The sequence below is a fragment of the Notothenia rossii genome (assembly GCF_949606895.1).
Source record: "Notothenia rossii genome assembly, chromosome: 7".
Taxonomy (NCBI): domain Eukaryota; kingdom Metazoa; phylum Chordata; class Actinopteri; order Perciformes; family Nototheniidae; genus Notothenia; species Notothenia rossii.
The window spans coordinates 39,026,358-39,041,898 of record NC_136905.1 but is presented as its reverse complement, the minus strand read 5'-3'; the positions used below and the strand labels follow the sequence as shown (position 1 = coordinate 39,041,898).

General features: G+C 38.4%; 2 protein-coding genes and 1 long non-coding RNA gene across 3 annotated transcripts; 1 reads left to right on the top strand and 2 right to left on the bottom strand.

Moving 5' to 3' along the window:
- Window positions 1-373: 373 nt before the first annotated feature.
- Window positions 374-4,918, top strand: LOC307046383 (uncharacterized protein; the record flags this gene model as incomplete). The annotated part of the gene is made up of 4 exons (XM_079692778.1): window positions 374-483; window positions 1,710-1,962; window positions 3,203-3,368; window positions 4,677-4,918. Exons 2-4 carry the CDS (start codon window positions 1,879-1,881, stop codon window positions 4,916-4,918), a joined length of 492 nt encoding a protein of 163 aa, XP_079548904.1. The 5' UTR covers window positions 374-483; window positions 1,710-1,878.
- Window positions 4,919-11,031: 6,113 nt separating this feature from the next.
- Window positions 11,032-13,030, bottom strand: LOC307046382 (uncharacterized protein; the record flags this gene model as incomplete). The annotated part of the gene is made up of 8 exons (XM_079692777.1): window positions 11,032-11,052; window positions 11,177-11,521; window positions 11,713-11,803; window positions 11,889-12,067; window positions 12,156-12,388; window positions 12,572-12,670; window positions 12,760-12,812; window positions 13,017-13,030. 8 exons carry the CDS (start codon window positions 13,028-13,030, stop codon window positions 11,032-11,034), a joined length of 1,035 nt encoding a protein of 344 aa, XP_079548903.1.
- A 965-nt stretch (window positions 13,031-13,995) lies between these two features.
- On the bottom strand, window positions 13,996-15,320 carry LOC307047510. The gene is made up of 3 exons (XR_013810457.1): window positions 15,245-15,320; window positions 14,356-14,719; window positions 13,996-14,025 (listed from the first exon to the last, which is right to left on the bottom strand). It is a non-coding gene; the product is annotated as an uncharacterized lncRNA (long non-coding RNA).
- Window positions 15,321-15,541: the final 221 nt, after the last annotated feature.

Here is a 15,541-nt window from a genome sequence, read left to right as displayed (position 1 = left end):
TTGGGGAAGCTGGGTTAATCGGAACATGAGAGTACACAGGTATAGACAGAGAGAAGGAAGAAGTAAGATGTCCCCCGACAAACTAAGCCTATATCAGCAAAACTAGGGGCTGAATCTAATCAGCCCTAACTATAAACTTTATCAAAAAGGAAGGTCTTAAGCACACTCTTAAAAACGGATAGGGTGTCTGCCGTCCGAACACAAACTGGAAGCTGATTCCACAAAAGTGGAGCTTGATAAGAAAAGGCTCTGGCTTCCATTGTACTTTTAGAAACTCTAGGAACAACCAACAACCCTGCATTCTTGGAACGCAATGCCCAAGTAGGACAGTAGGGTATAATGAGTTCTGTAAGGTAAGATGGCCCCTGCCCATTAAGGGCTTTGTAGGCGAGAAGAATAATTTTAAATTCTATCCTGTGTTCTATAGGGAGCCAGTGTAAGGCAGCCAGAACAGGAGTAATGTGGTCCCTTTTCCTAACTCTGGTTAGTACACGAGCTGCAGCATTTTGAATCAACTGAAGCGACTTGACTGACTTCTTTGTACACCCTGATAATAAGGAGTTACAATAATCCAGCCTTGAAGTAACAAATGCATGGACTAGTTTCTCTGCATCGTTTTGAGGCAAGATATGCCTGATTTTTGCAATGTTACGTAGATGGAAGTAGGCGGTCCTTGAAATTGATTTTATGTGGGTGTTAAAGGATAAATCCTGATCAAATATAACACCAAGATTCCTTACAGTCTCACTGGAGGCCAAATTAATGCCATCCAAAGTTAGTATATCTTTAGATAATTTGTTTCGTAGATTCTTCGGTCCAAGTACAATAACTTCCATTTTGGTCGTGTTTAACATAAAAAAATGTAAGGTCATCCACGTTTTTAAGTCCTTGAGGCAGTCTTGAATTTTATTTAGATGATTAATTTCATCAGGCTTGATTGATAAATATAGTTGAGTATCATCCGCATAACAATGAAAGTTTACAGAATGATTCCTTATAATATTGCCTAACGGAAGCATATATAGTGTGAACAAAATAAGTCCAAGCACTGAGCCCTGTGGCACTCCATGGCTAACTTTGGTTTGCATGGAAGATTCATCGTTGACACGTACAAACTGAGAGCGTTCAGATAGATAGGACCTAAACCAGCATAAAGCAGTTCCCTGTATGCCAACAAAGCGCTCTAGTCTTTGCAATAGGATATCATGGTCGATAGTATCAAATGCAGCACTAAGATCGAGCAAGACAAGAATAGAGACAAGTCCCTTGTCTGAAGCTACTAGAATGTCATTTGTGACTTTAACCAGAGCTGTCTCTGTGCTATGTTGTGTTCTAAAGCCAGACTGAAAATCTTCAAATAAATCATAGTTTTTTAAGTAATCACACAGCTGTTTTGCGACTGTTTTCTCAAGAATTTTTGAAAGGAACGGAAGATTAGAAATAGGTCTATAGTTGGCTAAAACCTCTGGATCGAGGTTGTGCTTTTAAGAAGCGGTTTTATCACTGCTACTTTGAACGATTGTGGAACATAGCCTGATAATAAAGACATATTCATAATATTTAATAAAGAAGTGCTAATTAATGGAAAAACTTATTTTAACAGCTTAGTTGGAATCGGGTCTAAGACACACGTTGATGGTTTAGAAGAGAGAATCATTGAATATTTCTTTATTCACCCTTGTACTTCTCTACTTTCCTGTGTTTGTCAGTCTGCCTGTCTGTTTGTTTGTAATCCCGTGTTAATCATGCCAGGTGGGTCTACAAAAAAGACATGTCCCTTCTGTCAGAACATTTTATTTTGTGCACAGAAGATCTGTGGACATTGCCTTAAGGAGCAGCCAAAAAAGCCGCGCCTTGAGAAGAAGCTCAAGAGGTTTGATGAGAAGCGAGGGAGTTGGTTGGGTGTCAGGGTGGAAGAAGAACCACAACATTGCTTCCATCAAGGATGAAGCCATTGTCTTGGTATGTACACTTTTTACTGTATGTTAAGGCCCGGACACACCAAGCTGACACCAAAGAACTGACACAGACGGACCCTGACTGTTTGCCAATATATTGGGCCAGGATCAAGTTGAATGTTGTTTTTATATACATTTATTTCTTAATGATGTTTGTATCTTATTAACCAATATACACTTTGATATCAACTTCAAATATAGATATTATTGCAAAGGTATTATTTAATATTCTCTTTTCTTTCAATTTTAAAACTACTCTTATCTTAACTTTCACAGCCAAGGGACACTATTTTAATTTAACTACACATTTAAATAAACAGAGCACTTCCTTCACTTCCATGTTGTGTTCCATTCTTGCTTATGTACACACTTTTAGACCTTAAAGGTAGGGTATGTAAGTTTGACAAACCGGCTCGAGATCGCTAGAATTAGAAAATACACAACCGGAGAAAATCTGCCACTTCCTTATAGAGCCCCTCCTCCAACACACACGAACGCGCACATGACCAATGAGGGCACGAGATAAGTTTGTGCACAGATGGAAGGCTGACAGGCAGGTAGGCCATCCAGTTACTTTAGCCGGGCTGGCTCAGATGATTGGTCGTGCTTTTTACAGTATTACGGCTTCCACAGATGACATTTTTTTATGGATTTTTTGTCAAAGCACTTAAGATATTCATTGCTATCGGGATGTTAAGAGCATTCCATGGAATATAACAAGTGTATCTCGAGCCGGTTTTTCAAACTTACCTACCCCACCTTTAATAAGACTACATAATTGTATGTTACTACTCTATATTACTCTTACGACTGCAGCCACAACATACGGGAACGTTTTACATCGTAGCACGCAATTTCAATTTCAACAGTGTCAAGCTATGCTTGGATTGTGTTACATTTTTAATTATGCAATAGTCATTGTAAGTGTTAACTGTTAATTGTTGAGTGGTCACACATTTGTATCTTATTGTACTTTAACTTTAAGATTATCAGGGTTTGAACTGGGACTCAGGATACTGATTTATTTGTATTTTGTGTTTGTCTATAAAATATTTTCTGCTTCTACTGTGTAACCCTTCCTGGTAAATACATGATTCTGCAAAAGCTTAACTCAGCATCTAGGTTTATGAATGGCATACAACTAAATGCTGTCATCAGTAATGTTATAGTTGTAGTTATATAGTTGTTGTTGATGTTTCCTTTCCATTTCTTTAAACAGTAAATATATTATTTTTTCATTACAGCTTGAGAAACTCCATGCCATTGGCTTTAAAACAGTGATGCTTCTTGGCAAGGAGACCAGGAAGAAGGACGTCAAATGTGAAATCCTAACCCCTCGCTGCACACTGACCGCCTATGCCCAGGATTACCTTGACAAGATAGGCACTTTTTATGAGTACCTTTGTGAAGGTGAGATGCTTGCACTATATCTTCACAGTTCACAGTATTGTGTACACAAAATGTTTGTGTCAATGGAGAGCTTAACATTTCCTTATAACCAACACAGTTATATGGAATGAGTTTGGATCAACTCATTTAAAAAAGTCAGATAAGTTAACAACAACTTACAGCGACTGTTTTCAATCCATCCAAATCTTGTGGGACAACAACTTGATCCAGTATTTAACCTTTGATACAGCCAGAAAGCAGTCATTCGAGTCATTTATTTGGGTTTGGCAAACTATATTTTTGTGAGACAACTAACACACATCCTTTCTACCTGTTAACTGTCACTATTTTTAGCTGCAAAGTATTACAAAAGTTGAAAGTAATTGCAAAATATTTAGGGATATGGACAACGTTTGACTGTTTATTATTTTAGCAAACTACATACAATAAATACATTTTTAAACACTGAGTATGTAGCCTAATGAGACATGGCTTACTCTGCAGAGGGGACTTGTGGACATTTAACTGTTATTTATCAGGAAATAGTTAGGCAAGTTTACGTGAATTTGAAAAACCATTTTGGGGTATTGTGCTACCACTTGCGCATTCATTTTATACAAATTGAAAGTTGTAAAGTTGTTAATGTCAAGGTAGTTAGGTTTGATGACTGAAATGTATGTTTAGGCTTGAGCCATCCCTTAAGCAATTTCCTTTTAGCAAACCGTTCCTCAACGGTTTCCTTTATCAACGTCCAAAAGAGAGAAATATTTTGAGGTTAATGGTAAGAGCACAATACATGAAGACGATCCCAGTTGACCACATATTTAGTTTGGCAGTTCTGTATTAAGGTCATGTTTCTCGGGTTGTAAACAAAAGCAGTTATCCAGTGCATCCAGAGGTCCCTTTACATTACATTTATGTTTTTATCCAAAGTGACTTGCTACTTATTTGATTGCACTTATGCAAAACACGTTTGCGTCAGTCTCATAAATTCTGAACAAAATGTGTGGATGTAAATAATGTAAGGGAACATACATGCACACGTCTATATGTTGTCTACCGACAAATTTACATGTCACATCACATGGAATGTAGAAACAAATCGGAAGAATAATATCGCAAAAACAAAACCATAAATAGTTGACTGGATAAATACCACTATTTCTCTGCTATTAACTTTGACTGCACACAGTCCTATGACATGACGACTATATTTTTGACCCTGTCTGGAAACATACCTTAAGCACGCTGTATTTCTTATTTCTAGATATATGAGTTAACCTCTTTGTCTTAAGCAAGTCAAGACCAACATTTGTTTAACTTGCACAGGTTGGACACAGGACTCCACTGGCCAGGGGGTTGTGGAAGATCCTGAGGAAGAGACAGTCACGCTGAACCTCACACCCTGTGACCCATCTGAGCCAGAAAACAACTGGCAGGAGGCAGGGACCACAGAGAGCCAGGTGCCAGAGACAAGCACCGTGCAGGTGGAGTGGCTGAAGACCCCCCCCCCCCGTGAAGCAGTGCACCATCATAGAGGTGGGGCAGGAGGAGCAGCCCCAGCGGGATGATGTGAGACAGGCTACCACCACGGAGGGGCCAGGTAATAAAATAGATAGATTGAATCGGAGGGATGAAACCCTCTTTAATGGTCACACATGCAGAGCACACAGCACACACAGTGACATTTGTTCTCTGAGATTTGCAGCTTTTATATTTATAAAAGTCAAGAGTGTTTTCCGATATTTTCCGAAAAAATTATTGTAGGTAACTTGTTGACAACTCATACTTCTACAATACCTCAAAACACCTAATTGCACTTCTTGCATTTTTGGGAATAATGATTGTTCCAATAGGTAAATAATAATAACAACAATAGCTTAATCTAAATAACAATTTCACCTACAACTTCATAAATATGAAAGGAAAATGGGATACTTGGGTATGTGTATATCCTTAGGTACTCGGATATAAATAAATATTAAACGTTTAGAAAAAAACAGTCTTTCATTTGTGAACAGACATGTGGTTACTATATGGTTATACCTTTTTCACACAAAAATGCAAAGCAACAGCAAGCTTACTTTACATTTGATAAATCACAAAATAAAACTCCTGTCATTTTGTTTACACACAGAAAGGGTCTTACATTGTAGTGTTGGGCAGGTATATTAACATTATTAAGTATTTTGACTGATTATAAACATTTGCATGAGTCGAATTGATTGGTATTCTAATAAATCTATCGACATGTACTTTAGCAAAGTGCATGTAAACGCAGTGATTGATGCTTCTTCAGTGATTTAACAATGCTATATTGTGACTAATAACTATAACTGATACATTATCCAAAAATCCAAAGGGCTTTAATTGTCTAGTTAGACTAAAATACATACAGTCATAGTTGATAAGGTGGTGATGAGAATGCTAGGCAGTAAAGGAAGCAGCAGTGCAGTATTTTCTTTGGTCATCTCAGGCTCAGCAGTGGTATGGCCATTCAAACAAGCATCCCATGTTAGGACTGAGAGCAGATTGGTTCCATTTCAATGATGTATACAGTAACTTTTGACCAGTGATAACAGTGTGGTCACTTTTCATCGTGCAAGTCTGGTTGCTACTTTAGTGTTCATAGTTGTATTTATTTTATTTCTAATATGACTAATACTGTATGTGGAACCTGCTTTGATGTTCACAGATTGCTCCTACCACACTCGCCTAGAAACTTTCCCCATCAGGAGTGTAATAAAAGAAAGAATGAGAAAGGTTAGACGGGAATAAAAGTAATGCATAGGGTGTGCTTTATGATTTACAAACTTCCAACACAATTGTTTGCTAAATAGCTAATATGCGTTTGGTCTTTCCGAAATTAGAGATTTGTTTTCTTCTCTTGATAGGGAAAAGCAGAAATGTTGGTGGAGTGGGAGCCCTGTCCAGTATGGTATATATCTTCCAGTTACTTGGCTTCATGTCATCTGATGTAGTCCCATGTTGGAGAACAAACACATGATATTTAACAAATGCAAAACATCCAAATCTACCACCAGTCCTCTTATATATTTCACTGCTGTTATTCTGAAGCAGCTGAAGTAGTGTAGGAACAAATTATTGTTTAACTTCATTGTTATTAATGTATGTGTTTTTTTTTATTTTATTGTTTGTTAGAACATTTGTTTTCATTTCTATGTTCACTTTTTCTAAATGGTAAATGAAACATTTACTTATATAAATTGAGTTATAAGATGTTTGCTTCACACATGGTTTATGCTTTTCGGAAAGACGAAACCAGTAACTGTAACTAACATTATTCCATTCTGTTTTCAGTGGCAAGGAGTGGGCTCATTCCTGGCAGCCGAATAATTCTCCTGGATAATGCATAAAAATAAAATCTGTTATTTGGACACCAGTTTGGTTTTTGCACGTTTGTTCTCTTGTTTATATGCTCCATTTGAGTCATATTTAATATTTTTCTATTAGAAATAAGATGAAAACCTCCACCAAAATGCATTTGACTTTTTAGGAAATTACAGTTGAAATACTACATGATTTCATTGTCAGTGATAGGAACACCATAACCTATTTTAAGCATATTCATGTGTGAAATCTGGTACTTTGCCATCCACTGCCTTATCTAATTTGTTTAACTTCCAAAGTATAACGCTTTGGAGGTAGGCTTGCATATAAAGCGTCTTTGGGTTTCAGAAAAGCGCTCTAAAAATAAAATGTATTATTATTATTATATCATTTAATTATTGGCCTAATTAAAATTATCCTGATCTGGATCACTGGTTTTGCTACTACATTTGAAAGCTTTTGGGGACAAATGCTAGTCTTTATCTGGAAAGTTATCCACATCTCATCACCACGTTGTCACGGCGACCCTTTGTCACGTCACAGATACGGTACCCGAACTCAGATCGCCACCCAAACGATACTGCCGTTGCTAAGGAGACAAAAGTGCAAATTTGTATTTTATATTTTTTTTAAACACAGGGTTTGGTTTCGGATCGCGCTCGATTGACGGATTTCTGAAAGGGAATGGAGTCTATACGGCCGTCAACGCAAGACAAGTCGAACGAGTCCACGCACACACGCCGGAAGAACTACAAATATGTCAGCTCTGTGTACTTCGTAACGATTGTTGGGCGCGTATCTAATGGGAATTGTAGTTTGTAGCACTGCTCTCATATCATTTCAATGGGTTAACTTTCTATTCTTCTGTGTTTTTGTATGTTTTGAGCTGAGGTGCCAACTCAACATACAATGTTGATGAAATGAATGACATTTGGTGATGATTCATGGTTTTTGTGTTAATGTAATAGCAGTTAAAACAGGACCGGTCAAATTTGACCGCAAACACCAAAGTAAGGGGGGGAAACTAATACAATAGGAGGGTTTTAATGTAACCATTGCTTATGACATTGATGATATTTTAAATCAAAAAACATATTCCCTAAAATGTGGAAGCTCTGGATGCCATACAAATGAATAGTTGATATTTTTTTAGGGCCACAACTTTGGCACTAGAGCACCTAGTGTTATCAAACGCATTTCAATGGTGAAACTATCCAAACATATTGCCTATGACAACATTTTCCACTACGATGAAAGGCGTGTAAGCCAACAAACCTTATTCTGGTTCCATCATGGGTAACCCCACCCATCCTCTCCACCTGCAGCTGGACAGACAGATAACCCCCCCCCCCCCCCCCCCACCCACCTGGACAGACAGGAGCTCCTTCTCCAACAGACTGCTGCAGCTCCGCTGTCACAGGAACCGATACAGGAAAACATTCCTGCCCACTGCAATAACTCTGTACACAACACGTTCTCACTCCCAACCGGTCACATGTTGACGGACGGTCAACTCCTTGCAGTATCAATACTATTTCGGCTGACTTTTATATTTGATCCAATCGGTATATTGGTATATTTACACCATAACGGTGCACAGCTGATAGAAAGGGACACCTAGTGGTTAAAGCACGTTATTGAAATGTATTATTTTTATTATTAGATATTAATAGGAGACACAGACAGACAAACTAATAAGGCTTTATTTAAACATTAAAGAATACTTTAGGTTAAGGTCTTATTTTGAATAACAAAAAAGCTTTGGGGGTATAAATATTAAGCCTGACAAAGTACTAATATATTGCTTTCCTGCAATGTTAACTACTGTATGTTTAAGCACTTATTTTAACTGATATTATACATATCTATTATACTCTTATAAGAGGTATGTAGATAGTATAAGAAATGTGCAGAATATGACAGTTTAATGGTGGAGGTATACACACATATTGATAGATGTCTTGTAATGCACTGTTGAGGAACCTGCGACCCAAGTTGTTCATCTCCGACCTTGTCAGGTATTGAACATTCAATAAATAAAGAACACAGAATTATTCAATATAAAACACAGAATTTGTGTGATTATACTAAATGATTTACAAATAAACACCACTTCATATTTACAACTGTTACACATGCTGATGTAACGCAAATGTTTCCAACTTGGGATCAATAAAGTATATCTTATCTTAAGATGATCGATGGCTACTGCCATATTTGCTAAATTTGCCTCTGAACCTTAACAAATGTATGTTTCAGGCTTATTAATTTACAACAGGAGGGGTCACAGACATAAGACGAGCTGTTAAATAAAGCTTTATTATTTATATTATATTATATATATATATATTATTTATATTATGTTATTTATATTATGGGCACAAGCAATTTTCCCCCATTTATTAATTATATGTTTTAAATGTGAGTGTTTCCTATCCCCTAAACCTCCAGGGATGTACACAGTTTAATACTGGCAACTTCTTATTATGGGAAATATGAAAACGTCTAAATTAAAACTACAATTCCCAGCAGAGACGTGCCATAGAACATGTTGCGAAAGGGCAAAGGCCATTATACTCCATCCAATTTCTGTGCCCAAGAATGATTTGGGCTGACTTTTTTTCCTTTACAACTCATACTTTACAAGGTAGGTTAAGTTTTGCTTTCAACTTACCTTCCTCAGCCACCTTATTTTTTAGAGCAACTGCCATGTTCTGCAACCATGTGCAATGCTGCGCCATCTCCCACAATAGGATGCCTTTCTCCTCTTGCAGTCTCCGTGTAAGCATGACTTGATCAAGTATATTTTTCTTGGCTGTAAAGTTAGCTAAAATCCAATCACAGTTATGTATATACATGAATCACATTTTCATTATAGCATAACAATATGTTTAAAACTCCAAACATGTACTTTCAAAATAATCAAATGTATACACAATAAGAAAACTTAAGATATACCCTTAAACTAAATGAACGTTCTAACACTCTACATGATATGTGCATAACTCAGCAAGGTATACCTTCATATAACAGAACTTCAAATTAATTATTATGAAATATCTGAAAACTGACCCATGCCATGAACTTCCCATGGCCACAGCGCGGACATGATGCTCCCTCCAGAGAGGGAATGCTCCACCGCAGCAACATCTATGCCTCTGGCAGAGTCGTGTACCAGCTGGTTGTACTTCAGTACCTCCTGATTAAGGCGCTTTTTGTCGTCTGCAAGCTTCTTTCGAAGTCGATGGCGGAGCTTGCTGCTGTCTGAAAAAGACATGAAGTAGTGGGATAGGGATATGTGACAAACTATATTTGCAAGTGCAAAAAATATATATAATTCAGTAGGTTGAATCTGCAACCTAAAACATTATATTGTTATACCATTCTGTCGGTAAAGGGATTGCTTCCGCTGCCTCACACGTAGGTAAAGCCCCTCAAGGCTTTGCTGCAGTGCTGTTTGAAGGATGTCTTCAGAAATACCCGATGTTTCTGATGTTCCTGTAGAAATAATATTGGCAGTAAAATGTACTGTTACACAACACGTAACGGTTTTGAGAAACAAAGTTGTGCAACATATTTAACACCTTTTAACACAAATTGATGGTACAACTATGGAAACTGGAACATATCAGAGATAAACATGGACACATAGTTGGCTTGCTATTGCTTGAAGATTATGTCCCTGTCTACTGAAATCCAGTGAGGGTCCCATTACGCGGCATGAAAAATCAGCCTTATTGCCTTAAAATTGGCTGCTCTTTAGGATCAAATCTGTAAATTCAAAAAGTCATGGACAATGATATGTAGCTGGTGTTATCTCGTCGTGCTTACCAGAAGCCCATTCCTTCACGTCGGAAATCCCCGTCGACACCATGTCATCTGAGACACAATGTAGCTCCGTCTTGAGTTCCTCAAGACTTGCAGTCTCTTCCAGGAGCCTCTTACTAGTCTGATAAACAGTAGACGATGGACATTTATCGAGATTAAAACTTGCTATGATTAACAACAAGCCATGTGCAAATGACAAAGGACACAACAACACCTTTAATAGGAGGCTCACCTTCACATATCTTGTGGAAAGTGCCGGATGAAGGGAGCCACCTTTTTTCCTGTTCCATCCCACTGTGAGCATGTCCAGTCGTGCTTTTGAAAGCAATAATGAGGTTATGATGTGTCATCTAAAAAAGTATGCAATAATAGGGCAAAACCTTCCACTCACCTGCTTTGGACATGTATTTTGTTGTCAGGGCACAACGGGACAGGTAGCTGTTGACCTGCTCCACCTCTTCCCCAGCGGTCATCCTTGCTCCCTCATGGTTCTTCCCACTCCATATCATCTGATGGTAAAAGGTTGCTGGAATTGTTGTGAAAAGAGGCTACATACTACTATACTAAACAGTATAGCTTAGATATTTACTACTTCAGTATTCTAAATATAAAAAATATAAATGTACGTGATACAAAAATATTTCACATACCTCGCATTTGGTAGCATGGGCTCGAGCATGCATTACACTGAGGAATGGCTTCATGGTGGTCAGCTCCTGGAGAGCAGGAAGGATACTAGCAGCTTTCTCCATGTACGGCCAGTACTTGCAAGCCACATCCATGGCGAAGAACTTGGCTTTGGCTGGCATGAGTTCCTTTTGAAGATACAGGGGGTAGGCGAATATCTCCCCCCTGTACATATTTAAGGCCTTCAAAAGAAACCCATGGCGACATACAGCCACCTCCATCCCTTCTTCATCCAGCATCGAAGCCCTCCTTGACGTCTCCCTCGCTGCTGTCCACTGGGAGTCCCCACATGTGCCTCTTCCCTGGGTCTAATACACACATTACATCATGACAAATCAGTTAAAAGCAATGGAATCATGATCTACACCATTTGTTCTAATTATCTGATTTTGGAGTAGATGGTAAGGAGAAGTAGCTGAATTTGAAGAAAGTCAGGGTCGGATATACATGGCTATTTTTGTGATATACCTATATGGTAAAATGACGAATAAAAACTTGCATTTTTCAGTGATCTCTGTATTTTGTCGACAAATGCAGCCACCTTGTCTTCTGCTACAAAGAGCCCATTAAAAAAGGCGCTGCCATCAGAACTGAGGAAAAAAAGATTAGCAAATATATCCATGAAATATAAACAGTAATCAAAGAAGTTAAATAACAACATTCTAAAAACAGCACCTTCCACTTCGCCGAAAGCGATACAGCTTCCTGTTTCCATCGGCAGAAACAGCCAACATCTCCGGCGTGCAGGCAGGGCAGATGAAAGGAGCACCACAGCAGAGCTGGTCTTCCTCATACGAGGCATAGGAGAACTCCAGAAAGCTGCGCTGCAGTGCATCTCCGTTGACAGGTCCAGACTGGAAGATAATTACATACATTGCTGTGATTTTGTCTATTTACGGAAATGTTATAATGTATAATATGGTAAAGAATATTTACACTTACTCTTCCTCCACGCTTTGTGCGATGCTCCAGCAGCTTTGCAAAGGCCTGTCTGGAGAATCCCGGAGAGATGACCTTGAGCTCTTCAAAGGAGCTCAGGAGGTCCAAGGTGTAAAGTGTGGAAATACTGACCGAAGCTGGCCAGTATCCACTCTTAAGGAGGACTTTCAAGTCGGGGGTCCACTGCTGCTGGCAAGTTTGACAGACATATAGTGGCAGATGCAAGTCATAACGCCCTTGGAACAAGTAAATAAACATAATTAAGACACACTTTACAACAGTTCCATCTACAAATTGTCAAAGATGAACAGATATTACATGAAGGTTTTACTCCAAGTGGAAGCACAATGCCTCAGCCCACAACAATAAACATATAACAACAATTCAATAGAAATCCAAATATATATATATTTGTTTACCATTGATGGTAATTAAAATCACTGGTTTGCCTGGTACCACAGTGAAGTTTGTGCCTTTACAGGAGCAGTTGGGTGCCTTCACAGTTGGCAATATGCAAGCTGTCAAAAAAAAAGAAAAGCACTAATTACCATTATATGCTGGCCGAAGAGACATGTGAACATCAAAATGCAAGTTTGAGAGAGCATACCTTGGTCATGGGTGTCATATCCACCTTCCACTCTAACAACACACGTTGTTGGACTAATTGGTTTAAAAAAAAACACTCATTAAACTGTCCCTGTTGTGGAGTGGCTGGTTCTTGTGATGAAGTACATCACAGTCTCCACAGAACCACTCCTCGGGGAGAAACTCTCTACACCTTGGGAGGAAATACAAAATGATTCTAATATCCTATAATTACTTTCATTTTCATGTGGGTTTTCTCTAGGTATCCAGTTTTCTAACATCCCAAAAGTCATGCATGTTAGCTGAAATAGCAGGGCACTGAGCATTAATACTGAAAAATTACAATTAGGTAAAGTAATTTAAATAAAGGTAAATGTTATCTCACCTAATAACAGCCGGCTCGTGGCAGAGGCCACACAGGGGATGACCAACAGCCTCTTTTTCTAGGAGGCATTGTAGGTGGTGTGGTCTCGCTTCTTTCCAGCGCTCTGAGGCTTCTAATGCCGAAAGACCAGGATTAGGCAGAGCTTTTTTGAGGCTCAAGAGGAGGACATGAGGAAAGAATGTCAGAGAGTCTCTCCATATTCTTTTCTGTGAACAGAATGGGAAACTTTAACTGTAAATGACTATATTTAAGATGAACACTAAAAATCAAGGATAATTTCTTTGCTCAGTATGGAACTGGTCAATATCTTTACTGAATTACATTCCTCGTTCGAGTCCTGAACTGTCAGTTGTGTATAAGGTTATTTTCTCTCACTAACACAATTTATTTAAAAATTGATTTTAGTTTTAAACTTAAAGCCATTTTTGTGATTTACCAAATTCGTGTTGTGCTGAAGGTTCAGTACGCAGAACCTCCCCACTCGAAGACTGGAAGCCCTCAGTCGGGGGGGATGTGACTGTAAAACATCACACAGAGGGCTAACAACAGATAACGGATGATTTGTATTATCTACCTATTGTTTAAAAGCTTGTGAAATTAAATAAAGCATAGTTCTTATGACACCACAGTGGGAATGTCTCAGACTATAGTGTCACTATGTGTTTATATATTGGAATTATTGTAGACCCTCAACAAGCAATTACTGTGTTTTAATTCGATTTTCCAACCATTTACTTAGTAAATTCATAAAAATTTAAAATAATTGGGATTTCAACCTGTAGCTGAGCCTTGGCATTGCCCTCCACGCCTGACTCTCGGCTTGCCACGTCCTACACAGCCCCTTTTAGGGGACTGTAAAGTGTCTTCTACAGAGCGTGCCCGTTTCCTCTCCTCAGCTGCTTTCTGTGACCAAGTAATAACTCATGTAAGGTTGATGTTGCTGATAAACTGATACCATATGACAGTGGACAAATAAAAGTAAATTCATTCACTTGAAGAACATTTTTGCTTCAACTTTTTCCTACCATATACAACTAATGAAGTAAAACAAGTTGAACAAGCTTTATTTAGTAAGCCTCTGCCCCCCATGTTGTAATGATGAACCGTTTTGCAAAGGCCCTATACATTGATCCAAAATCCAGTTAATCTTGGCCTGTTCAGCATTTTTTGGATAATAGATAGTGCCAAATTCAAGTGGGAAATGAATGAGGTCATATGGGTTAAAACACCAACCTTAGCTTCAGCTAGCATGTGTTCATGCTTCAGCTCAAGAGCCATGCGTTTCCCTTCTTTGGATGTGGGATTATTGGGGTCTGGGTTGTGTTTTGTTGCCATTGCAACACAGCCAGCCAGCCAGACAGACACAACAGATATGCAACAGCTGCTGTATGAGACAAACAGAGATAGAGAGACAGATTGTAAGATTGATATGGATAGATGAAGAAATAGATAATGAATGATAGAAAAAGATAGAGACAATAACTATAAGAAAGGTATGTAGATAGACAGAGAGATAGGTTGAGTTTGGCTCTTAAAAGTGCCGTTGGTTTTATGATGGTGTAGATCAGTGTATGGGTTTGTGGTGTGGGTACGGGAGCTGCAGGAGAGAACAGAAAAAGTGAATTATGTAGTGAAACTAGCTTTTTTAAATGCACATTGTGACGGTTTAACTACTTTAGACAGACTGAGTTCATTTACGTGTTTCCTGTTTCATACGCGTAACAAGCACATGGACATGGACTATGCCCCTCCCCCCCAAACATATATTAAAATGCCGGCCAGCGTTAGTACTGTCATGTGTAAAACAAAAGCGATTAAGATAACGTATAACTCACACTTTAACACCGACGTATGTGGCCGTAATTAAGACAAATATTTTTCACACACCACTTATGAGCTGATATAAATGTAGCTAAACTAGTTTAAGCTTATGTTGAACGTGAGCTAGCTAGCTAGCCGCCCGCAAGAATAACTTCACATTAATATTGATTATGGCGAAAGCATTTCTCAGACTTAGAACAGTTCATTATGTATGATGAACCATGCGAGTAAAGGTTTAGAAAAAAGCCCCAATTATTAAATCTAAGCAAAACATGTATCAGACTTTAGTGACCCAACTTACTTTGTCAGAGGATGGATCGCAATGCCGGTGGCAGCGTCTTTGGCCAATAGGTGGTGCTCTGAATGATGTAATTTCCTGTACCGAATATACAATAAAATATTAATACATTTCCTATATTTTCATTTCATTTCATTTTAAACCTTTATTTAGACAGATTGGTCCCTTGAGATCATCGATCTCATTTACAAGGGAGACCTGCATCATTTAGTTCCACATGAAACATAAAAACAACATACAAACAAACAACAGAGGATATCATATTTACATATTCAACATTTACAAATACCCAGAGTGTCA